General features: G+C 46.5%; 1 protein-coding gene across 3 annotated transcripts; it reads left to right on the forward strand.

The window, feature by feature from the left end:
- Positions 1-26354, forward strand: LOC139544937 (85/88 kDa calcium-independent phospholipase A2-like). 3 transcript variants are annotated; one of them, XM_071352163.1, is made up of 18 exons: positions 1-250; positions 1473-1696; positions 4517-4729; positions 5249-5429; positions 9588-9775; positions 10115-10211; positions 11617-11799; positions 15206-15314; positions 16907-17029; positions 18861-18951; positions 19182-19345; positions 19997-20147; positions 20355-20491; positions 21231-21385; positions 21482-21533; positions 21841-21956; positions 22221-22294; positions 24956-26354. In XM_071352163.1, the coding sequence occupies exons 2-18, from the start codon at positions 1482-1484 to the stop codon at positions 25101-25103; spliced, it is 2397 nt and encodes a 798-aa protein (XP_071208264.1). In that variant the 5' UTR covers positions 1-250; positions 1473-1481; the 3' UTR covers positions 25104-26354. The 3 variants fall into 3 exon arrangements, with proteins under 3 accessions (XP_071208264.1, XP_071208284.1, XP_071208273.1); XM_071352172.1 differs by lacking the exon at positions 16907-17029 and having other exon boundaries at positions 96-250; XM_071352183.1 differs by lacking the exons at positions 21231-21385; positions 21482-21533; positions 21841-21956; positions 22221-22294; positions 24956-26354 and adding an exon at positions 20894-21120 and having other exon boundaries at positions 95-250.
- Positions 26355-26735: the final 381 nt, after the last annotated feature.

Consider the following 26735-nt stretch of genomic DNA (forward strand, 5'->3'; position numbering starts at 1 on the left):
TTTAGAGTGTGAAAGAACAAGGCTGTGGTAGACCGCTTCGTCCGTATACGCAGTCAGTCTGGGTCCCCTCCTCTAATTTATTGGTTTTCCACAATTGCGTATTTTCAGACAACGCCTTCCAATGCGTGTTCACTGATTGGTGCAGCTCACATCAATCAAGATTTGCAGCAAGGTTGGTTGAACGCCTGCGGGTTGTTGATGATCCATCAAAAGTCGTCAGTCACTGGTGGAGTGGAGTCGCAGTAATCAGGTAAGGTTTATGATGAGCTCCTTCCTAAACTAAACCGATTATCGTAGATAAGAGTACAATGAAAGCATACCACGTACAAGATTTTGCATAAATGCGTTTGTTTCCAATTGAAAGAATATACATTCAGTGTCAGTTATATATCGCTATTCTGCCCATGACTGTATCGGTAGCTAAGCGAAGCTAGCTATGTTATGTGTGCCAAATTGATTCAAAGACTGGACTGAGAGAGTCATACGAGTCATATGGCAGGACTCATGAATTGCATGAATGGCACCGCTTGTTCACGTTGAATAAGGAGCCAGACAATGCCTTAGCATTCAAGAGGTTTGCAATGGAAATAGACTAAAGGCAAAGCAATCCACATTGACTCCACAAGCTGTGGCAGTTCAGAAATAAACTTTTGCTTTCAGTTTTTGATTGTCACCACCCCCCCTCCCCCCCTTTGTTGTTTTTAGTCAAGCAAAGCACATAATGCTGCTTAGCTATGCAGTTGGGACATGGTTGAGTCTCACAAGGGAGTGGGTGGGACCAAATGCTGGGCTGGGTTCAAATACTATTTTAGACATATTTTGTTTAATTTACCGGTGTTCAATTGAGCTTGTCTTGTGAAATGGAACCAACAGAATAGTCCCAGATGTGTAAAACCCACCCATTTGGGGTTGGCACTACAGACACGCTGAAGCGAATGCTCAAAGTATTTGAAAGATTTCAAATAGTATTTGAACCCAAGTCTGATTGCATCAGTGTTGTTGTTGATAGACCAGAGTGAACTACTCAAGATACCAGATCAGGTTAACATAATTATGACCTTTGTACACACATTCAAATATTGACTGTTTGCAGTAGAGTGATTCCTCTCTGAACTAGAACCAAGACAGACCATGATTTTGGGGATTTTCACAAAATGTAATCCATAGAAGAATTTGGCTGTATTTTCATGTGGAATCACACGATTACCATTACCAATCTTGCTGATTACCATCCCTGTCTGCACTCTTATCAACCCTTATCTGTCCTTGCTTGATTCCTTGCATCCTTTCTCCTCGCCTAGGCCTAACTCTCAACCATATTGGAGGAGGAGGTCCAAGGACCCTCCCCTCAAACCTTCTATTCTGATGGGTTTTGAGAAGGAAGCAAGCAGAGAGAATGTGAGGTATTGTTGAAGAATGAAACGAGACAGAGCCTCTTCCTAACTTCCTTTCTCTCTCCTCTCTGTACACAGGCCACCACCATGCAGTTTCTAAGGGGAGTCATGGAGACTGTGTCCGCTGTCTCCAACCTCTTCTCCAACCCCTACCGCGTCAGGGAAGTACCACTGTCGGAGTACAGCGGAGGGGGGAAAGTCAAGCTGAAGGAGGAGGGACGCATGGTGCTGTACAAGAACACCCCTTGTCAGAGTTGGGACTGCCTGCTCAAGTGCCCTGATACGCCCACCGTCGCCTTGAGGTGGGTTGGGGGGCAGAGAGAGTGGGATGGGAGAGGACAGGAGGAGACAGGAGGAGAGTGTGATGGAGGAGGATGGAGGTGGAGAGACCTAAAAAAAAAGAAGATTTTTCTGCGATTTTCATACTTGCTGGCTAGAGCCCATCTTTGTTTACGCCCATTCGACTTCGTTCAATACCTTTTTTAAGCCTTAGCCCCAAACATCTCTTTAAGAATTCACGTGAGTCAGCATGGCATTGTCCTCCAGAAAGTAGTCTCTAAGTAAACCTTCTCCCACGGAGCTTTGTCCATAGCACCTGCTAAATTCAGGGCAGCGATGTCGAGACCTGTAGCAACACCGTTGCAGTTGTCCATAACTGTATATCTTTCCAGAAATCTGCGGTAGCGAAGATCATCAATATCCTGACCAGGGTCTGGTTTCCCAAGAGCATCTCAAGACAAAGGTCATTGTTAGAACCTTTGTAGGAGCGTCTCCGTAGCCTTGTAGGAGCGTCTCCGTAGCCTTGTAGGAGCGTCTCCGTAGCCTTGTAGGAGCGTCTCCGTAGCCTTGTAGGAGCGTCTCCGTAGCCTTGTAGGAGCGTCTCCGCAGCCTTGTAGGAGCGTCTCCGCAGCCTTGTAGGAGCGTCTCCGCAGCCTTGTAGGAGCGTCTCCGCAGCCTTGTAGGAGCGTCTCCGCAGCCTTGTAGGAGCGTCTCCGCAGCCTTGTAGGAGCGTCTCCGCAGCCTTGTAGGAGCGTCTCCGTAGCCTTGTAGGAGCGTCTCCGCAGCCTTGTAGGAGCGTCTCCGCAGCCTTGTAGGAGCGTCTCCGCAGCCTTGTAGGAGCGTCTCCGCAGCCTTGTAGGAGCGTCTCCGCAGCCTTGTAGGAGCGTCTCCGTAGCCTTGTAGGAGCGTGTCTCCGCAGCCTTGTAGGAGCGTCTCCGCAGCCTTGTAGGAGCGTCTCCGCAGCCTTGTAGGAGCGTCTCCGCAGCCTTGTAGGAGCGTCTCCGCAGCCTTGTAGGAGCGTCTCCGCAGCCTTGTAGGAGCGTCTCTGAGCTGTTTCCCCAAACGATCGTTATTAACGTTGCACTTGAAAACGCTGGTAATCTAACGCCTGCCCCAGGCCAATCGTAGAACAGTTAAGTGTGTCGTAGATGTTTTTTCCCCGCCTCCCGCATCACTTAATACACAGAAGATCTCAGCTAAACATACAATCACATGGTTTATCCGTCTCTCCGATAACAAAAGTTGACTACAAATATGAAGTTGCCAATGTCTTTGCAATTGATATAAGCGACGTGTGTATGTATGTATATATATATATATATATATATATATATATATATATATAAAAAACGAGATGACTGCATTAAAATATAAACAGTGGACTATAGGCCTATTTCAATCATGTTGAAATACATTTCATGTTTATTTTGCTACTTGTAGTCTACTGTCTGTAATTTGTCTCAATTTAATTCATAATGTGTAGCCAATAATGTGCCAAATCTTGATTTAGTGCCTTATCATAGGGTAAGCATTAGAATAACCCGCCTCAATATTTGCAGCCGTAGGTGGTAATATCTCTCTAGGAGCTGATCCGTTGTCAGTATTGTGAAATAATTCTAATGTTGAGGAAATATTTGAGTGGAGAAAGCTGATCCGAGAGCAGCACTCCCTTTCTTTCGATCCTGTCAGTATGGACACATGCTCCAACAATGCACTTAGTGACCATTCTCTCTGTGTGGTGTTCTGGGAAACGTATGTTACATCTTTGGCCGTTGTAGGAAAGATTCATGGTTAAAACACTAGTAAGCCTAAGTTCCAGCGCTATCGGTCCCTGGCCTGTGACATGAGACTAATCAGGACTCGTCTCTCGGCATATCCAGCCCCACCCATTAGCTCAGCCAATCATGGCAAGCCAGGAAGGATACTGTCTTTCTCCCTATATAGGTCAGTGTTTTCTCCTTGGCTAAACTAGGCTTGTAATTGAACGTATTTGTTCATATTTACAGATCACATGCACGTTTTTCACAGATAGAATTGAGTTCCGATTTCCTACTTCTCCTTCCCAGCAAAGGGTGCACTCACTCACTGTATTTTATTTCCCCGTCCGTAGGCTTTCCGAGGGGGAGTGAGTCATGAAACTTTGGGAAGAAGAGTAGAACATCTGAATGCAGAGAGGAAGAGGTGAAACGAGAGTTTTCACTCCGCCCAAAATCTGTCCATGAAAAATAAGCCCACGAAGTGAGGAATGTTTGAATGGAGCTCAATGAGTGTCGAATATGCTAAATTGCTACGCGAGGCTTATTTGATCGACTAGAACTTTCCTAATGGTTAGGATTGTGCTAATATAAGTGGACGCACGTGGCATTTCAGCAACGTTGAAAAAACAAGAAAAAAACAACAGTTGTGCCTATTGTCATAGAGGACTCATCATGGATATAACCTGTTTTAACATGGACATTGCGATTGAGGGCTTCCACCATTTTTTAAAAGTAGTCAACTGTGTGGGGATTCCTAATCAGTTCGGAGCAATCAGCCAATGAAGAAGAAAATTGTCTACTTTAAAATGGAGATAGCCTGGGCAACACCATTGAGGTTGTCACAGATGCTATAATGGCACTGATACAAAGATGAGTCCTCTATATCGCAATGGCCTTTTGTTTACATGCATATCTGCCCTCTCATTGTCTAGAATGGTCCCACCTAATCTCGCCTCCTCACGCCTGCATTCCATCTTTGAGGACATATATTTCCATTGTTAATCGACTATCTTGCCTGTATAATGGACCGCCTTTGGTCAGGGGTCAGCTGACCTGCGGTTGACATCTCCACTTCCTGTCTCCTAGGTTGTTTCAGGTCAACTCCGAGGAGGACGCCATGAACTGGTTCCCCCAGTACGCCCTCAAGCTTCGTCCCTTCTACGAGACCCTCCCCCTCCCCAAGCCAGAGGCAGTCCAGCCAATAGTAGACTGCCTCCGTAATCACGCTGACTGGAGCTCCGCCCACATCGCCGTGGATACGGGCCTGAGGGAATGCCTGAAGCACAACCACGTCCAGAGGTGAGGTTGTAAAGTGTGGCTATAAGCATGTAATGAGTGGTTATAAGCATGTTATTACCAAAGAGTTGCTGTAAAGCAATAGGGCGTGAGTAATCCCTCGGACAGATCTGCGTCAACAGAACTGCTACTGTAGAATCTGTCAGGAAGGAATGTGATGGGTGAGATAACAAGCAGCACTACTTCTGGTGTTTGGGGTTTTCGTCACTGGTTATTTGGACAAATCACCATTTAACAGGTGTTTAGCATTTCAGAAGGGGACGGGACATTCAGCCCGTAACCAGCAGAGAGAGAGAGCAGGTGGAGCTCCTCGTTCTGGCATCTCTTCATCTCTTAACACATATGGACCCAGAACTTAATCGAGCAGCTGACCAATTTACATGAGACTTTAGTTCTGGGTTAACCAATATTGTGGCTTAAGCAATAGGGAATATGTTGATTTTAAAATGAGCGATGGTCTTCCTCCCTTCCCCTCCTCTCTCCCTCATCATATTGATACTTCACACTCCTCACCCTCTCCAGCCAGATAAACGCCAGGGACGGTGCTGGTCAGACCCCATTACACCTGGCGTGTGAGCGGGGGGAAGTGGCATGTGTCAGAGAGCTGCTGGAGGAGTGCCAGGCTCGCACCGACATCAAAGACAAGAACGGGGAGACGCCAATGCATTGTGCCGCCAAGCAGGACTCGGCTACTATTATACAGGTGTGACACACACACACGCACACAGAGTAGTGTACAGCTAACCTTGTGGGGACACACAATTCAGTCCCATTCAAAATCCAATCTAACCTTAAACCTAACCCGTACTCTTACCTTAACCCTAACCCTTAACGCAATTATAACACGTATTCTAACCTTAACCCTAAACACCCTAGATTAGCATTTGACCTCATGGGGACTAACAAAATGTCCCCAGTTGGTGAAATTGTTGTTTGTTTACTAGTTAAACACGTCCACAGTGAGTATCCAAAACATTAGGAACACCTGCTCTTTCCATGACAAGGGGAAAGCTATGATCCCTTATTGATGTCACTTGTTAAATCCACTTCAAGCAGTGAGATGACGGGGAGGAGACAGGTTAAAGAAGGATTTTTAAGCCTTTAGACAATTGAGACATGGATTGTGTGTGTGTGTCATTCAGAGGGTGAATGGGCAAGACAAAATATTTAACTTCGTATGTTAGTTGCCAAGAACCCGACAACAACCCAACAACCCGATTTTCCGGTTTCCAGGGATACAGCTATTTTCAACCTAGCTTCCTTTTTCTACTGAAAATGTGTGAACTCCGCTCAGGCGTTTCTCTCATGCCTGTTACGTCAGGTTAATGGCAGGCTAACATAAACCAGGCAGCGGGTGGGGGACCCGGGTTGTTGTGCCAGTCACAGGTAGCCAGTCTCAGAAAGGGGACTTTGACACTACTGCGAAGGCAGGGCTGTGCTAGTTCTTTTAGTGCAGTGCTGGGTGGTCTCATTAGTCCGCACTGTAGCAAAAGAGAGTTTCTCGTTGGACAAATTCAGCTGGGTCCCTGCTTGTTTTGGCCTGTTTCCTTCTTCCGTTTGATTGCTATTGAATGCACCCCTGCTTTGCAGTGTACATGTTGAAGTACTAGAGCTCAGTGTCTCCGATCCGTGTATCCCAGATGTTACTCTGCTGCGGCCGGGGCCCAGAACGGTCAGGACCGGGACAGGACCCGGCTGCTGTTATACAGGTCAGACTGAGGACTCTGGGTCACCTCTCTATAGCTGTTAGTACACAACGCTGTCTGTTCTCTGCATTCAGTTCAGCTACAAGACTGCTGCAGTCCTTCTGCTATTCCTTCCTTCTGTTCTTTTGAAGGGATTCTCAGCCTGGGGTTTCAGATCACATTTGGAGGGAATAGTCACGATCTCACTCGCAGATTGAAATTCTCTTCAATCATAATCACAGCCGTATATATTCCCCCCCAAGCAGACACATCGATGGCCCTGAACGAACTTTATCTGACTCTTTGTAAACTGGAAACCACACACCCTGAGGCTGCATTCATCGTAGCTGGGAATTTTAACAAGGCTAATCTAAAAACAAAACTCCCTAAATTCTATCAGCATATCGATTGTGCTACCAGGGCTGGAAAAACCCTAGACCATTGTTACACTAATTTCCGCGACGCATATAAGGCCCTCCCCCGCCCCCCTTTCGGAAAAGCTGACCACGACTCCATTTTGTTGATTCCAGCCTACAAACAGAAACTCAAACAGGCTCCCGCGCTCAGGTCTGTTCAACGCTGGTCCGACCAATCTGAATCCACGCTTCAAGACTGCTTCGATCACGCGGATTGGAATATGTTCCGCATCGCGTCCAACAACAATATTGACGAATATGCTGATTCGGTGAGCGAGTTCATTAGGAAGTGCATTGACGATGTCGTACCCACAGCAACGATTAAAACATTCCCAAACCAGAAACCGTGGATTGACGGCAGCATTCGCGTGAAACTGAAAGCGCGAACCACTGCTTTTAACCAGGGCAAGGTGACCGGAAGCATGACCGAATACAAACAGTGTAGCTATTCTCTCCGCAAGGCAATCAAACAGGCTAAGTCCCAGTACAGAGACAAAATCGAGTCGCAATTCAACAGCTCAGACACAAGAGGTATGTGGCAGGGTCTACAGTCAATCACGGATTACAAAAAGAAAACCAGCCCCGTCGCGGACCAGGATGTCTTGCTCCCAGACAGGCTAAACAACTTTTTTGCCCGCTTTGAGGACAATACAGTGCCACTGACACGGCCCCCTACCAAAACCTGCGGGCTCTCCTTCACTGCAGCCGAGGTGAGTAAAACATTTAAACGTGTTAACCCTCGCAAGGCTGCAGGCCCAGACGGCATTCCCAGCCGCGTCCTCAGAGCATGCGCAGACCAGCTGGCTGGTGTGTTTACGGACATATTCAATCAATCCTTATCCCAGTCTGCTGTACCCACATGCTTCAAGAGGGCCACCATTGTTCCTGTTCCCAAGAAAGCTAAGGTAACTGAGCTAAACGACTACCGCCCCGTAGCACTCACTTCCGTCATCATGAAGTGCTTTGAGAGACTAGTCAAGGACCATATCACCTCCACCCTACCGGACACCCTAGACCCACTCCAATTTGCTTACCGACCCAATAGGTCCACAGACGACGCAATCGCAACCACACTGCACACTGCCCTAACCCATCTGGACAAGAGGAATACCCATGTGAGAATGCTGTTCATCGATTACAGCTCAGCATTTAACACCATAGTACCCTCCAAACTCGTCATCAAGCTCGAGACCCTGGGTCTCGACCCCGCCCTGTGCAACTGGGTCCTGGACTTCCTGACGGGCCGCCCCCAGGTGGTGAGGGTAGGTAACAACATCTCCACCCCGCTGATCCTCAACACTGGGGCCCCACAAGGGTGCGTTCTGAGCCCTCTCCTGTACTCCCTGTTCACCCACGACTGCGTGGCCATGCACGCCTCCAACTCAATCATCAAGTTTGCGGATGACACTACAGTGGTAGGCTTGATTACCAACAACGACGAGACGGCCTACAGGGAGGAGGTGAGGGCCCTCGGAGTGTGGTGTCAGGAAAATAACCTCACACTCAACGTCAACAAAACAAAGGAGATGATTGTGGACTTCAGGAAACAGCAGAGGGAGCACCCCCCTATCCACATCGACGGGTCAGTAGTGGAGAAGGTGGAAAGTTTTAAGTTCCTCGGTGTACACATCACGGACAAACTGAATTGGTCCACCCACACAGACAGCGTTGTGAAGAAGGCGCAGCAGCGCCTCTTCAACCTCAGGAGGCTGAAGAAATTCGGCTTGTCACCAAAAGCACTCACAAACTTCTACAGATGCACAATCGAGAGCATCCTGTCGGGCTGTATCACCGCCTGGTACGGCAACTGCTCCGCCCACAACCGTAAGGCTCTCCAGAGGGTAGTGAGGTCTGCAGAACGCATCACCGGGGGCAAACTACCTGCCCTCCAGGACACCTACACCACCCGATGTCACAGGAAGGCCATAAAGATCATCAAGGACAACAACCACCCAAGCCACTGCCTGTTCACCCCGCTATCATCCAGAAGGCGAGGTCAGTACAGGTGCATCAAAGCAGGGACCGAGAGACTGAAAAACAGCTTCTATCTCAAGGCCATCAGACTGTTAAACAGCCACCACTAACATTTAGCGGCCGCTGCCAACATACCGACTCAACTCCAGCCACTTTAAAAATGGGAATTGATGGAAATTATGTAAAAATGTACCACTAGCCACTTTAAACAATGCCACTTAATATAATGTTTACATACCCTACATTACCCATCTCATATGTATATACTGTACTCTATATCATCTACTGCATCTTGCCATCTTTATGTAATACATGTACCACTAGCCACTTTAAACTATGCCACTTTATGTTTACATACCCTACAGTACTCATCTCATATGTATATACCGTACTCTATACCATCTACTGCATCTGCCATGCCGTTCTGTACCACCACTCATTCATATATCTTTATGTACATATTCTTTATCCCTTTACACTTGTGTGTGTGTGTGTAAGGTAGTAGTTGTGGAATTGTTAGGTTAGATTACTTGTTGGTTATTACTGCATTGTCGGAACTAGAAGCACAAGCATTTCGCTACACTCGCATTAACATCTGCTAACCATGTGTATGTGACTAATGAAATTTGATTTGATTTGAGTTAAACATGCAATGTTTTATTCGCTTTTTCAAGTTTAAAATGTATATTGATGGCCTTCATCAGAAACGTATACATTGCAATTAAAATGTCTAAATTACAGCAAGGTCCCTATTAAAATGTGTCTGCTTTTGTTCTCTCCCTCTAGGCACTGTGCAGTAGGATGTGTGCGGGGGTGAATGAGCTGAACGGGGCGGGGGAGACGCCCCTCCATGTTTCTTGTCGCCTTGGGAGGGTAGAGGCCGTGAACGCTCTCCTGGGGGGAGGAGCTCGTTGTGACATCATCGGGGGCAGTGGCTACCCAATCCACGCCGCCATGAAGTACAGTGAGAAGGGGTGAGAGCACTGATTGGCGAAGAGGGAATGGTGATGAATGTTGATTGGGTCTTTCATTAGCTAAGGGAGAATGGAGAACACTGATTGGTGGTAGAGTGGTGAGAGGAGATTGCCCCGTCCCAAATCTACCCCCCCTAGCTCCTGTCTTCACCACAGTGTTTGCAGATGTGAAGGCGCTGGAAAGGTCAAACAAGATTCCACGACATTGTTTACAATTCTCTCACTCTTCTTTCTACCCCTCTCCCTCCTCTCTCGCTCCCTCACCCTCCTCTCTCGCTCCCTCACCCTCCTCTCTCGCTCCCTCACCCTCCCTCTCTCCCTCCCTCTCTCCCTCTCTAGTTGTGCTGAGGCAGTCCTGGATGCAGACCCAGGTCAGCTACAGGTAGAAGATGCCGTCTATGGAGGAACCCCCCTACACTGGTGCAAGACTGCGGAGGTAGAGGGGAACACTTACACTTTTTCACCCAAAATGAATTGTGATAAAGTATTTTAATTGATCCTCCATGATAAAATTTGAGGAACTTTGGATCTGTTTCCGTCCGTTCGTACCTACTAACATGCTTACCAGGGTTTCCATTTACCGGCTTTTGGCCGATGTAAAAACGATAAATGTTTTGCTTGCCAAATTGTCCGTCTATAGTTTAATTAGCCTAATTTTGTGAAAAGAATTGCTATTATTTTTTAATTTGTCAACTGGTAATTGAAATACGCCTCCCAATCAAGTGCATAAGCAACGGTAGGGAAGCTATCAGCGTGTCACCCACCACTTTACAGTGTGAGCTGGAGGCAGTATGCATTTTGAAAACATATACTTCATTGTTTTAAACCTGAAAGTTTTACTTCATATTATGAGGCATGTCTTACCTTGCTTTGAAGTAGCCTCGTCAAAATCCCACCATACACACATGGAAGCAATTATTTTATGAAGTCTTCCCCATTGAAACTAGCATTTCTCTCCTGTTCTATTAGTTTTTGACGTTCTTTCGTTGTCCAGAAGCCAAAGACACAATCCTAGTCATATTAGAAACTTCCTAGTGTTTTCCCACAAATTGCATTTTGGCAAATGACGCTGTATTGGCTGCTTCATTACAGGAGTTGCACGTAATGTTACTATGAATTACCATGAGCATTGTGGGTGGACGCCCTACTGGGTTACGCACCCAATGCAAATGGGTCCGGTAAATCTCTCAAATGTCCGGTAAATTAAAATCTTGCCGGTCATGTTGTCCGGCGTCTTTTTCCTAACGGAAACCCTGGTACGTACGTTAGTCACACGCGATATCTCAGACACCACTAGCCTGATTTATTTTTATTTTTTAAACGAAACTCGGGTGAATGATGTGTCTTGCCATAGAGATCCGGCATATGCGAAACTACACTGATTGGCCCAAAGGGGGCGATATAGTAATCAGCTGAACTGAGAAACTTTAAACAAGCATTTCTCCTGTCCTGTTGAGATCCAGTCATGACACTTTGTACTGTATATGCTTCTCCTCATGAGAAACAGGAAACTTGGGTGAATGCATCTCGCTGTGGAGATCCAACGTTTGACAAAACTACACTGAGTGGGCCAAGGGGGCGCTGCATCATTCTGTGGGAGACAACATGTTTACTACTGTTGCTAGTTAAACGTACTGAAACCTGAAGTACCTACTTGTTTCTATGTATCAAGTTATGGTCAAACAGATATTATTTACAAGTCTGTGTTAAACATGGCTAAGTGCTATCATGCTTTCCCTCCCCTCTACTTCTCCCCCCCTCCCCTCTACCCCTCCCCCCTCCCTCTCACCCCTCCCTCCCCCCTCCCTCTACCCCCCCCCCCTCTACTTCTCCCCCCCTAGATGTGTCGTACGCTGCTGGAGCGAGGTTGCTTGGTGAACTACCTCAGTAAGACAGGGGAGAGTGCACTGCACGTCCTGACCAAGAGGGGGCGCTTCGATGCTTCCATGGTGCTGCTCACACACGGGGGGGAACCCAACCTCAAGGGTCAGGATGGGAACACAGCCCTGCATCTGGCTATGAAGGTGGGGAGGGTGTGTGTGTGTGTGTGTGTGTGTGTGTGTGTGTGTGTGTGTGTGTGTGTGTGTGTGTGTCACAGAGGGGAAACACGTCCCTGCCTCTGGCTATGAAGGTAGGGAGGGTGTGTGTGTGTGTGTGTGTGTGTGTCACAGAGGGGAAACACGTCACTGCCTCTGGCTATGAAGGTAGGGAGGGTGTGTGTGATTTATGTGTGTGTGTGTGTGTGTGTCACAGAGGGGAAACACAACCCTGCCTCTGGCTATGAAGGGAGGGAGGGTGTGTGTGTGTGTGTGTGTGTGTGTGGTGTGTGTGTGTTACACACAGAGGGGAAACACAGCCCTGCCTCTGGCTATGAAGGGAGGGTGTGTGTGCGTGTCACACACAGAGGGGAAACACAGCCCTGGCTATGAAGGTAGGGCGGGTGTGTGTGTGTGTGTTAAACACAGAGAGGAAACACGGCCCTGCCTCTGGCTACGAAGGGAGGGAGGGTGTGTTTGTTGCACTCAGTGGGAGTTTAATGCTTCGGTAACCTTCCTCTTTATCTCAAACATATGAATCCCCTCAACAATATGACAAATGATTAGTACGGTCTAGGGTTAGATGGAAATGATTAGGGGTACAGTCTTATTTTTTTTTTTTTTATATATATACACCTTTATTTAACCAGGTAGGCTAGTTGAGAACAAGTTCTCATTTACAACTGCGACCTGGCCAAGATAAAGCAAAGCAGTTCGACATATACAACAACAGTTACACATGGAATAAACAAACATACAGTCAATAATACAGTAGAAAAAGTCTATATACAGTGTGTGCAAATGAGGTAGGATAAGGGAGGTAAGGCAATTAAATAAGCCATGGTGGTGAAGTAATTACAATATATCAATTAAACACTGGAGTGATAGATGTGCAGAAGATGATTGTGCAAGTAGAGCTACTGGGGTGCAAAGGAGCAAGATAAATAAATAAATACAGTATAGGGATGAGGCAGTTGGATGGGCTATTTACAGATGAGCTGTGCAGTGATCTGTGAGCTGCTCTTGTTAAGTTCATGTTTTAAGTATCCCTATATTTCTGTTATTACGGGGCTATCACTCAGTCAAGAGTGCGCCTGCGCAGGGCGTCTTGTAGTTGATCGACCTAGCCTGGAGTGGAATGGCTACCTTGTAATGTGTTCGTATAGTAAACTTTGTTAAACTGGAACCTTGTCGTTGTGTCATTTCGAGTTAACAGCTCTGACAGCTGGTGCTTAAAGCTAGTGAGGGAGATATGAGTCTCCAGCTTCAGTGATTTTTGCAGTTCGTTCCAGTCATTGGCAGCAGAGAACTGGAAGGAAAGACGGCCAAAGGAAGAATTGGCTTTGGGGGTGACCAGTGAGATATACCTGCTGGAGCGCGTGCTATGGGTGGGTGCTGCTATGGTGACCAGTGAGCTGAGATCAGGCGGGGCTTTACCTAGCAGAGACTTGTAGATGACCTGGAGCCAGTGGGTTTGGCGACGAGTATGAAGCGAGGGCCAGCCAACGAGAGCGTACAGGTCGCAGTGGTGGGTAGTATATGGGGCTTTGGTGACAAAACGGATGGCACTGTGATAGACTGCATCCAATTTGTTGAGTAGGATCGGTAGGATGCTCAGTTTTACGAGGGTATGTTTGGCAGCATGAGTGAAGGACGCTTTGTTGCGAAATAGGAAGCCGATTCTAGATTTCATTTTGGATTGGAGATGCTTAATGTGAGTCTGGAAGGAGAGTTTACAGTCTAACCAGACACCTAGGTATTTGTAGTTGTCCGCATATTCTAAGTCAAAACCATCCAGAGTAGTGATGCTGGACGGGTGGGCGGCGATCGGTTGAAGAGCATTAATTTAGTTTTGCTTGCATTTAAGAGCAGTTGGAGACCACGGAAGGAGTGTTGAATGGCATTGAAGCTCGTTTGGAGGTTAGTTAACACCGTTTCCAAGGAAGGGCCAGATATATACAGAATGGTGTCGTCTGCGTAGAGGTGGATCAGGGAATCACCCGCAGCAAGAGCGACATCGTTGATATATACAGAGAAAAGACTTGGCCCGAGAATTGAACCATGTGGTACCCCCATAGAGACTGCCAGAGGTCCGGACAACAGGCCCTCCGATTTGACACACTGAACTATGTCTGAGAAGTAGTTGGTGAACCAGGCGAGGCAGTCATTTGAGAAACCAAGGCTATTGAGTCTGCCGATAAGAATACGGTGATTGACAGAGTCGAAAGCCTTGGCCAGGTCGATGAAGACAGCTGCACAGTACTGTCTTTTATCGATGGCGGTTATGATATCGTTTAGTACCTTGAGGGTGGCCGAGGTGCACCCATGACCAGCTCGGAAACCGGATTGCACAGCGGAGAAGGTATGGTGGGATTCGAAACGGTCAGTGATCTGTTTATAGACTTGGCTTTCGAAAATGGCAGGGCAGGATGGATATCGGAATGATTAGGGGTACGGTCTAGGGTTAGACGGGAATGATTATGGGTACGGTCTAGGGTTAGACGGGAATGATTAGGGGTACGGCCTAGGGTTAGACGGGAATGATTAGGGGTACGGTCTAGGGTTAGACGGGAATGATTAGGGGTACGGTCTAGGGTTAGACGGGAATGATTAGGGGTACGGTCTAGGGTTAGACGGGAATGATTAGGGGTACGGTCTAGGGTTAGACGGGAATGATTAGGGTACGGCCTAGGGTTAGACGGGAATGATTAGGGGTACGGTCTAGGGTTAGACGGGAATGATTAGGGTACGGCCTAGGGTTAGACGGGAATGATTAGGGGTACGGTCTAGGGTTAGACGGGAATGATTAGGGGTACGGTCTAGGGTTAGACGGGAATGATTAGGGGTACGGCCTAGGGTTAGACGGGAATGATTAGGGGTACGGCCTAGGGTTAGACGGGAATGATTAGGGGTACGGCCTAGGGTTAGACGGGAATGATTAGGGGTACGGCCTAGGGTTAGACGGGAATGATTAGGGGTACGGCCTAGGGTTAGACGGGAATGATTAGGGTACGGCCTAGGGTTAGACGGGAATGATTAGGGGTACGGTCTAGGGTTAGACGGGAATGATTAGGGGTACGGTCTAGGGTTAGACGGGAATGATTAGGGGTACGGTCTAGGGTTAGACGGGAATGATTAGGGGTACGGTCTAGGGTTAGACGGGAATGATTAGGGGTACGGCCTAGGGTTAGACGGGAATGATTAGGGGTACGGTCTAGGGTTAGACGGGAATGATTAGGGGTACGGTCTAGGGTTAGACGGGAATGATTAGGGTACGGCCTAGGGTTAGACGGGAATGATTAGGGGTACGGTCTCGGGTTAGAATTTGGACACTACATGGTCCCTTCATGACCCCTTGTTTTTCTCTCTGACCCTGCTGTTTCGCTACTTACAGATGGACCACATGGAACTGATCAAGGCTCTGATCGTGTTTGGAGCCGACGTGGAGATGCACAATGACCTGGGAGAGACTCCCGGATTGATAGCAGCACGCACTAGTAAAGGTGAGAGGGAAGAAAGAGAGGAAGGAGGGAAAAAGGAGGATGGGGGAAAGGGTGAGACACCTGGACTCAAAGCATCACGCACTAGTAAAGGTGAGAGGGATTGGAGGGGGGGTCGAGAGGGAAGGGAATAGAGTAGGTGGATGGAGGGATAGAGTGAGCAAAGGGAATGAATGGATGGATGAATTAATGAGAAAAGTAGAGGAGTGTTAGTTCCTTGGTGCCTTTATAAAACGCTGACGTCACAAGCCAGCAGATGAATGAATCCTAACACAACAACAATCTAATGTTGATGTGGATATTAATGAATTCAAAAGCATGTGTTATTGTGGATGATATAGCATGCATATGTTATGTTAGGGCTGTGTGAACATTAATATAACATTAACTACAGTATATTGTATTCATTGATCATGTGAACCCTGCTCATTGCTCGATTACATTGATTAATCAGCTGTTTGAAATGTGCTGAAATGATCATAGGCCTTTCGCTCGAGGGTGGGTCAAATTGCGGGGGACTTTCTGGGAATTACAGTTTCCTGGGTTTTTTCACCAACACTTGGTTTGTCAGCCACTGTCACTTAGGAAGCCAGCAGCCTGAGACAGGTTGTCAGCTAAGCTAACGTTTGTAAAGCTAGCGAGGTAGCTGAATATTATAGCTAAAAAAAGCTTAGCTTGCTGCCAAAGAGCTTGCTAAGACTATGTATATACAATCAAAGAAATATATGTTATTTCAAAACATTATCAGTGGTTTATAGCATTAATATAGCTAATGTAAGCTAGCTAATGAAAGCTAATCAGTGCTGGATGCTTTCACGTTTAGCTTGTGTGGGTTTGTTGCTCTTAGCTAGCACACGGACAATCAGTAGCATACTGCAGTAGTGAGACGTGAGACAAATTACCAACATAGTTGGATCCTTCATTTATTTTTACATTACACAATAAACGTTCATGAGAACCGTCAGACTTCGAATGCTAGCTAGCTAACGTTAGCTTGCAAGTCAGAGTTGAAACAAGCTAACGTGAGCAAGCGGGGATTTTAGCTAGCAGGTCGTATTGAAAGCTATCTACATCCTATCAAACCTGCCGCCTGGTGTTCATTTCTGTATTTTTGAAGTTATTGTCCATGTCAATCAACCCCTCTGTTGTGGTTGCCATGGTTATACATTTATATCGTTTTTATTGATTGATAATATCTCAATACAAAATACTACATGTTATCTATGTCTTTCTATGGAAACGATGCGTGGTGTTCAAATCTGCATGTGATTGTTTGTGTGTCATGTGTGAATGCCTGTATGATCTGTTTTAGCACTCTGTCTCTCTCTTTCTCTCTCTGTAACTGACTGTTTGTGAAATTGAATAATGCTTTGCTAAAGTTCATCAGTTCATTTTGCTCTCTCTTCCCACTCTCTCCCGACCTATTCTTTCACTCTCTCATTCTCTCTCTCTCAACCTCCACCTATCTACCTCTTTCTCTCACTCTCCATCCCTTCACCCCCCCTCTCCTCCTCCCCTCTCCTCTCTCTCTCTCTCTCTTATCATTGTGTGTGCATGTCTCTAACCCCGTGGCTTGGTGTGTTGATTGACTGAAGGCTCCAACAGAAAGGTGCTACTGAACATGCTGTGTAGTGTAGGGGTAGAGCGGTGCGCCCCACCCTCCTCCCCCCTCAACCCCCATCCTCCCCCCAAGAAGGCTGCTTCCTCACCAGGCATAGGTAAAGCCCCCCCCCCCCCCCCCATCCTCAATCCCCAAATGTCTCTCTGACCCTTCTCCTTCTGGGGCCATATGTATCAAGCATCTCAGAGTAGGAGTGCTAGGATCAGTTCTGCCGTTCTGATCATAATGAGTTTGATAGAGGGGATCTGATCTTAGATCAGCACTCCTACTCTGAGATGCTTTATGAATACAGGCCCTGATACCATTTAATCTTTCACCCGCTGACCCCCAACCCACCAGAACCACCCTCCTTCTCTCTTCTCTGACCCCCAACCCCAGAACCTCCCTCCCTCTCTCTTCTCTGACCCCCAACCCCAATACCCCAGAACCTCCCTCCCTCTCTCTTCTCTGACCCCCAACCCCAGAACCTCCCTCTCTCTTCTCTGACCCCCAACCCCAATACCCCAGAACCTCCCTCCCTCTCTCTTCTCTGACCCCCAACCCCAATACCCCAGAACCTCCCTTCCTCTCTTCTCTGACCCCCAACCCCAGAACCTCCCTCTCTCTTCTCTGACCCCCAACCCCAATACACCAGAACCTCCCTCCCTCTCTCTTCTCTTCTCTTCTCTGACCCCCAACCCCAGAACCTCCCTCTCTCTTCTCTGACCCCCAACCCCAATACCCCAGAACCTCCCTCCCTCTCTCTTCTCTGACCCCCAACCCCAGAACCTCCCTCCCTCTCTCTTCTCTGACCCCCAACCCCAGAACCTCCCTCTCTCTTCTCTGACCCCCAACCCCAATACCCCAGAACCTCCCTCCCTCTCTCTTCTCTGACCCCCAACCCCAATACCCCCAGAACCTCCCTCCCTCTCTCTTCTCTGACCTCCAACCCCAATACCCCAGAACCTCCCTCCCTCTCTCTTCTCTGACCCCCAACCCCAATACCCCAGAACCTCCCTCCCTCTCTCTTCTCTTCTCTGACCCCCAACCCCAGAACCTCCCTCTCTCTTCTCTGACCCCCAACCCCCAACCCCAATACCCCAGAACCTCCCTCCCTCTGTCTTCTCTGACCCCAATACCCCAGAACCTCCCTCCCTCCCTCTTCTCTGACCCCCAATACCCCAGAACCTCCCTCTCTCTTCTCTGACCCCCAACCCCAATACTCCAGAACCTACCTCCCTCTCTCTTCTCTGACCCCCAACCCCAGAACCTCCCTCTCTCTTCTCTGACCCCCAACCCCAGAACCTCCCTCCCTCTCTCTTCTCTGACCCCCAACCCCAGAACCTCCCTCCCTCTCTCTTCTCTGACCCCCAACCCCAATACCCCAGAACCTCTCTCCCTCTCTCTTCTCTGACCCCCAACCCCAATACCCCAGAACCTCCCTCCCTCTCTCTTCTCTGACCCCCAACCCCAGAACCTCCCTCTCTGTTCTCTGACCCCTCCTTTATTTGATGGTGTTTTATCCTTTCTTTCATCCCCTCTTTTTGTTTTCTCTCTTTTCGTTACTGAAGTCTCCCACTATCCCTCTCTCCGGCATCGTGATCCTCCTTACCTTATGGTCTTCCCCTTTTGAAGACTTTCTCCTTTTCTCTCTTTTTTCTTTCTTTTCCCTCCCTTTTTTATTTTTGTCAGCCCCTTTGAACATTCATCTGCTTTGTTTTTAATTCATCCTTCCCTCTGTTATCGCTCCATGTTTATATTCATCCCTCTCTTCTCTCCCTGCATTTTGAATTATGCTGTTACTTCTCCCCTCTCTTCTGTCTCTTCCCACTTCTCTCACTCCCTTTTCCCCCAGGCTCATCCCTTTCTCTCTGTCCCTCCTCTTCCATTCCACTCTGCGCTCCTATTGGTTGATTAGACCTGGGTCCTTGTCTGTGATTGGCCGATAGGGTTCGAGGACATCATGCACGTTGCGGCGGCGGTGGGAGCAATGAGTCGTGGCCGGGAGGAAGTCGACGGGTTCAAAACAGGAAGAAGGAAGTACGTTTCTGTGTATTTTATTTTGGTTATTTAGATATTTATCAGTTTTGTCTTATTTCAAAGTACTGCTGATCTGTGATTCCTTGGTTGGTTGATTAATTATTACACCAGTTTGAATGAATAGTCAAGTGTACAATATAGACAAATTACTTTTATATATTGTCTGAATGGCTTGTTCCTCTTTCTCCTGCTGTGTAAGAGTCACTCTAATGGCCTCCTCTCCTCTCTAGGATAGACAGACTGCTGTGTCTGGATGGAGGGGGCATTAAAGGCTTGGTTCTGATCCAGTTGTTAATCGCCCTGGAGAAAGAGGCAGGCAGGCCCATCAAGGAACTCTTTGACTGGGTTTCTGGGACCAGCACAGGGGGCATACTGGCCCTGGCTATCACCCATGGTGAGCTGACACTGCGTGTGTGCAGAGAAACTCAAATGGTGTTATGTATGTGTTTTATATAGTTGATGTGGTCCTTAATATTTTTAATGGATTGTTTTTTTTCATACAAAGTTGTCCCTAACTTCTTAAAGAGCAGCCTTGAACCGTAACCCTTTCAACATTGAACGTGTTTGTTTGTGAGATGCTGTCGTACCTTTCCAGGTAAGGATATGGAGTAAATCTCCTTTCTCTCTCTCTCTTCTCTCTCTCTCTCTCTCTCTCTCTCTCTCTCCAGGTAAGGATATGGAGTAAATCTCTCTCCCTCTCTCCCTCTCTCTCTCCCTCTCTCTCTCCCTCTCTCTCTCCCTCTCTCTCTCCCTCTCTCTCTCCCCTCTCTCTCTCTTTCTCTCTCTCTCTCTCTCTCTCTCTCTTTCTCTTTCTCCTTCTCTCCTTCTCTCCTTCTCTTCTTCTCTTCTTCTCTTCTTCTCTTCTTCTCTTCTTCTGTCTCTCTGTCTCTCTGTCTCTCTGTCTCTCTGTCTCTCTGTCTGTCTCTCTCTCTCTCTCGTCTCTCTCTCTCTCTCTCTAGGTAAGGATATGAGGTAAATCTCTCTCTCTCTCTCTCTCTCTAGGTAAGGATATGAGGTAAATCTCTCTCTCTCTCTCTGTCTCTAGGTAAGGATATGGAGTATCTGCGATGCCTCTACTTCCGTATGAAGGAGCAGGTGTTCAAGGGGTCGCGACCCTACGAGTCGGCCCCTCTGGAGGACTTCCTGAAAAAAGAGTTCGGAGAGAACACCATGATGACAGACGTACGGCACCCCAGGTAACCATGGAAACACTCTGGCTTTGTCTGATTGGTCAACTCAGGGTGCTGCTGTAATACTAACACTATTTCATTAGTTTAAATTGTATATTCATGAGCTATGAATGTTCTCTCATCCTGAAGGATCCTTTCTCTAATATTGTTTGTCTGTATGTGTTTCTCTGTGTCACTGTGTCTCTGTGTGTGTGTTTCTGTCTCTCTCCACAGGGTGATGGTAACCAGTGTGCTGGCAGACAGACATCCAGGAGAGCTCCATCTCTTTAGGAACTACGACCCCCCCTCCCTGCCCAGAGAACGCCCCTACGCTGCCACAGCCAACTTCCTTCCCCTCACCATACCACAAGGTAACAGAGTGTGGGGGGGCAGGCTGTGTTTGTGTTCTACCTCAGTGTGTGTGACGTGATAATGGCCGTGTACTCTTCTAATCTCCACCCGGCACAGCCAGAAGAGGACTGACCCCTCAGAGCCTGGTTCCTCTCTAGGTTTCCTCCTAGGTTCCTGCCTTTCTAGGGAGTTTTTCCTAGCCACCGTGCTTCTACATCTGCATTGCTTGCTGTTTGGGGTTTTAGGCTGCGTTTCTGTACAGCACTTTGATATATCAGCTGATGTAAAAAGGGCTTTTTAAATACATTTGATTGATAATGTTCGCCCTGTGGTCTGAGTGTCGGTGTTGTTTGGAGTGTGTGTGTCAGGGCCAGCTGTGTTTCCATCTGGTGGTGGTATGAGTGTGTGTGTTGTTGTTTCAGGATGGGAGGATGAGGATGTGTTGATAGTTGGATACACTCAGGAACCTGCTAAAAAACGTAGGAAGGTGACAGATCAAGGTGTGTGTTATGTCTCTGTGTGTGTGTTATGTCAGTGTGTGTGGTCTGTGTGTTTGGTCTCTGTCTCTCTGTGTGTGTGTGTGTGTGTGATGCCTGTTCTCTCTGAGTGTGTGGAGGTGAAAGGGTCACAGTGAAGATGCTTGGTGAATCTGCTCTCACGCCTCACCAATTTCACTTGAACTTTTTTCATCATCAATCATGATTTTGTCTGATTGATTGGTTGATTTGATGCTTAGCCCCAACCCTCTCATCCTATCAGAGCAGGTCGTGTGGAGAGCCGCCCGTTCCAGTGGCGCCGCCCCCACCTACTTCCGACCAATGGGGCGGTTTCTGGACGGAGGGCTGCTGGCCAATAACCCGACACTGGATGCCATGACTGAGATCCACCAATACAACAAATCCCTGAAAGCAGAGGTGTGACTCTAAGAAGTTTCATCTGAAATGTTCCTTTTGTACTGACTCGTCTGTTTAACATCTCTGTCTCTCTCTCTCTCTTTATTTTGAATGTAGGGGCGTGGATCAGAGGTGCAGCGTCTAGGTGTGGTAGTTTCTTTAGGGACAGGTAAGAGCTTTATATTGGTATATTATAATATGTAGAAATCATATGGATGTGTATATTATGATATTTATTGGGACAGGTAAGAGCTTTATATTGGTATATTATAATATGTAGAAATCATATGGATGTGTATATTATGATATTTATTGGGACAGGTAAGAGCTTTATATTGGTATATTATAATATGTAGAAATCATATGGATGTGTATATTATGATATTTATTGGGACAGGTAAGAGCTTTATATTGGTATATTATAATATGTAGAAATCATATGGAGGTGTAATATTATGTCATGTTTATTGGGACAGGTAAGCCTCCCCAGGTAGTGGTGAACTCTGTCGACGTGTTCAGACCCTCCAACCCTCTGGAACTGGCTAAGAGCTTTGTAGGCGCCAAGGAACTGGGCAAGATGCTGGTGGACTGCGTGAGTTGGTTTAACGATTGGTTGATTTTGATTTATTGTGAGTGACCTTTTATCCAGGAATACTGTTTAGTTCACTGTTTGAATTGGTGAAACAAATTTTTTATAGTAATTCATATAAAAAAAATCTTCACATTTTCATTCAACATTTCCGCTCTGAAACCAATGTCCTAGTAGTTAGTCCCTGTATGAAGAGGTCCCTGTTATATTACTCATCTGCAACATACACTGATTTCCTCTGTCTCTCTCCCTCCTCCTGTCTGTCAGTGTACAGACTCTGATGGTTGTGCTGTGGACAGGGCCAGGTCCTGGTGTGAGATGACTGATACTGTCTACCACAGGTCAGTCTGACACTGGCCTCATCATACTGTCTGACACTAACCTCATCATACTGTCTACCACAGGTCAGTCTGACACTAACCTCGTCATACTGTCTACCACAGGTCAGTCTGACACTAACCTCGTCATACTGATACTGTCTACCACAGGTCAGTCTGACACTAATCTCATCATACTGATACTGTCTACCACAGGTCAGTCTGACACTAACCTCGTCATACTGATACTGTCTACCACAGGTCAGCCTGACACTAACCTCGTCATACTGATACTGTCTACCACAGGTCAGTCTGACACTAACCTCGTCATACTGATACTGTCTACCACAGGTCAGTCTGACACTAACCTCGTCATACTGATACTGTCTACCACAGGTCAGTCTGACACTAACCTCATCATACTGATACTGTCTACCACAGGTCAGTCTGACACTAACCTCGTCATACTGATACTGTCTACCACAGGTCAGTCTGACACTAATCTCATCATACTGATACTGTCTACCACAGGTCAGTCTGACACTAACCTCGTCATACTGATACTGTCTACCACAGGTCAGCCTGACACTAACCTCGTCATACTGATACTGTCTACCACAGGTCAGTCTGACACTAACCTCGTCATACTGATACTGTCTACCACAGGTCAGTCTGACACTAACCTCGTCATACTGATACTGTCTACCACAGGGCAGTCTGACACTAACCTCGTCATACTGATACTGTCTACCACAGGTCAGCCTGACACTAACCTCGTCATACTGATACTAGTGGTCATATGGCACGTTGAATCCCACTCATATACATGGAGTGGACAAAACATTAAGAACAACTGCTCTTTCCATGACGTAGACTGACCAGGAGAATTCAGGTGAAAGCTATGATCCCTTATTGATGTCACTTGTTAAATCCACTTCAATCAGTGTAGATGAAGGGGAGGAGACAGGTTAAATAAGGATTTTTAAGCATTGAGACATGGGTTGTTGTGTATGTGTGCCATACAGATGGTGAACGGGCAAGACAAACGATTTAAGTGCCTTTGAACGGGGTACAGTATTAGGTGCCAGGCGCACTGCTTTGAGTGTATCAAGAACTACAACACTGCTGGGTTTTTCCACGCTCAACAGTTTCCCGTGTGTATCAAGAATGGTCCACCACCAAAAGGACATCCAGCCAACTTGAAACAACTGTGGGAAGAATTGGAGTCAACATGGGCCTGTGCATCCCTGTGGAACGCTTTCGACACCTTGTAGAGTCCATGCTCCGACGAATTGAGGCTTTTCTGAGGGCAAAAGGGGGTGCAACTCAATATTAGGAAGGTGTTCCTAATGTTTTGTCCACTCAATGTATGTATAGTGTCTGTCTCTGTTGTACATTGGAAATGGAAAGTTTTAACCCTTTGCACTCGTACCCAGAAACGGGTTGAAAATGGTAGATTTGGGCTCTAATAAGCACCTAAACTGGAACTTAGTGGCAGTACAGTGATATACATGAGGTCAGAGGTCAGGGTCTGCTTCACAGCTCTGTGTGGGGTTTGACTGACAGGTGTTCTGCACTTCAGCACCACGCGCAGCAACAAGCTGCCCCCGTCCCTCCCGCTAGTTAGGCAACCTTTGCAAACGTTTTGTCTTGGTGAGGGGAAACGCTGTAAATGAAGATGACTGGACGTATTTTGAAAGATGGAGCCCTTGAGGATTCTAATATATGATGTCATACGAGCAGGCAGACACCTGTGGGTGTAAATGTGCACTTGGTCTGCAAATCAGTGAAACTCATGTCGTATACAGTGTCAGCGTTTTTATGATCACGGTTTGTTGTTCAGTTACAAGACGACATGGCGTCATACCCTGGGATGTCCTGAACACAATCAGCCTGTGTTTGTTTATTGTGAAGGGAATGTGGCGCGACACCTGAATGCACTCCGGACTCCTTTCTATGGCACCTAAATTACAATCTGTTTGCCTTGTGAAAGCCTGACACTGTAAGATCCTATTTTATAACTTAACTAGTCATGTTGGCAAGGGAACAAGCTTTCACATGATGCCCACCTGACCCAAATTAATATTTATAATGGACTGTTTTTGGATTGTGTGAACATCAACAGTAATTGCAGGTTTGTGTTCCAAACAAATCAACTACAGGTGTGCTTGATCAAGTTCCTCAACGGCACAGCTAGGAGAGCTCCAAACAACACCTTATAGTTGAAACTGTTCACACTCTGGAGACGTGTGTCCACTTGGAGACTCCAGTTAGTCCTCACTGAAACCCTTGTAAAAAAAAAAAAAAAAAAAAAGTCTTATGTTGCTCCTACCCCATGTTTTCCAGGAATATTCTAATCATGTTACTGAATGTATCCAGAGTGTTTTCAGTTTTCGTTGTCAACAAATGCAGCGAAAAGAACAGTAAATGTAAAATGCACATAGTGAAGTGTTTAGATTCAGTCTTGTCAGGTGAACTGTTGTCCTCACCTTCAGTCTAATCATTTCCCCATTATCTCCAAACTGTTCCCTTTCAATTGCTACAGGGGTTATGCATTTCATACTTATTCTTTATTCCATAAAGGCCGATTCCCACAGGTGTAACGGGTTAAAAACATTCTGTGTGACACTATGGTGTATGTGCTCTTGTTGAACTAGCCTGCTCTCTCCTACCCATCCCCCCCAGACTGAGCCCCCAGCTCTCCCAGGAGGTGATGCTGGATGAGGTGAGTGACGCCGTGCTGGTGGACATGCTGTGGGAGACCCAGATGTACCTCTACGAACAGAGGGAGAACATCCAACTCCTGGCACAGCAACTACTCAACGGCTACTGAGAGGAGAGGCAGAGGCAGGGATGGGAGCATGCTATGGGAATCCCAGATGTACCTCTATGAACAGAGGGACATCGTACTACTACTGGCACAACAGGGGTTTGTTCATTACGCCGATTCTGTGGCAAAACGTTTCGTCAACAGAAGCAAATGGAACGAAACAGGGAGTGACCTACCAATTTGTTCAGTAGAAACTAATTTTCTATTGGGGTGTAATCATTGTGTAGATGAAACATGTACTTGAAAAAGCTCAGAGCAAATGTCCATCACCTGATAGTTTGTCAGAGGTAGAGAGAGACACACAGAGAGGAGAAGAGGTAGAGAGACACACAGAGAGGGGAAGAGGTAGATAGACACACAGAGAGAGGGAGATAAAAGAAGAGAGAGCGACGTTTCTTCTCTTTCAATCTGTACTGGAGACTGAATGTCTGTCTGAGAGTTTCATTCTTCCTCACAGACGAATGAAGTCAAAGTCTAAAACCTGGGGAAAGGAAGAATCAGCTTTGCACAACAGTACTGAGACTGACAAATTATATAGAAAATACATTCAGAAACATTAAGTCTGGAAAAAGATAAGAAACAGAGGATTGCAGTTTGTACAATTGACCTCTTCTTGACATATCCTGACGTATTTATTTATTGAGCTAATCCAAATCCTTCAAATAATCAGATTTACATCCAATAAAACAAATGCAGCCACGTAAATGATGTGAATCACTGTTTTGCGTCATTATTACACCATACTACACCCATAATCCCTCGAACCGACATCCCCATTCAAGTTGATGATGCCTTAACGGGAGGGCTGGCGGCCATTCTGAACCTGTTCAATAAGAAACTCTTGTTTTCGTTGCAACATGTTCTGCTATGATTTGCTACGGTGTGCACTAATGAATACGACCCGGATCTATCTCTTGTAACTACCTTTGTCCTATCATATCTGCCTTCTTGCTGTCTTAACCTCTCGAATCATAATTATTTCAACTGGACGGACTGAATAAATACCACATTACTTGAATAAACGATCTCAATGGGTTGTGATGCTATCTATCTGCACTATTTGTCTGTGTCTGATATGGCACCCTGGCCAAAAGTATGTCTACCTAGTGAATAGGATGGTATTCAGACTGACTTTCAGTTTTTAACTGAACTCCACCACTTGTTTGTATTAATATCCTATGTACGGTTGTGTATTGGCTTTATTATTGATGATGAAGTGGATATATGAATAAAATAGTAACCTACGGAACTGAATAATTGATTTTTATTGTGTAATTACTCTGCAATTAGTTAGGTAAGGACCATTTTAACACGTCATTTCTAAGTAATAACTTGGTAAACACAGGATACCTTTTATTTTACAGCCCTATCTCGGTTGCTAAACCTACAGGTCGTGTGATGTTTTTCTACATTTTGATGTATAGTTTTTAGTTTCGTCTTTACCTTATGTACAGGAAATGTGTCCTACAAGTGTATTTTTATTATTACCTTAATCTAATACTACATGTAGTGCTCCTAATACTACATGTAGTGCCCCTAATACTACATGTAGTGCTCCTAATACTACATGTAGTGCTCCTAATACTACATGTAGTGCTCCTAATACTACATGTAGTGCCCCTAATACTACATGTA

The sequence above is a fragment of the Salvelinus alpinus genome, chromosome 2 (genome assembly GCF_045679555.1).
Source record: "Salvelinus alpinus chromosome 2, SLU_Salpinus.1, whole genome shotgun sequence".
Classification (NCBI taxonomy): Eukaryota; Metazoa; Chordata; class Actinopteri; order Salmoniformes; family Salmonidae; genus Salvelinus; species Salvelinus alpinus.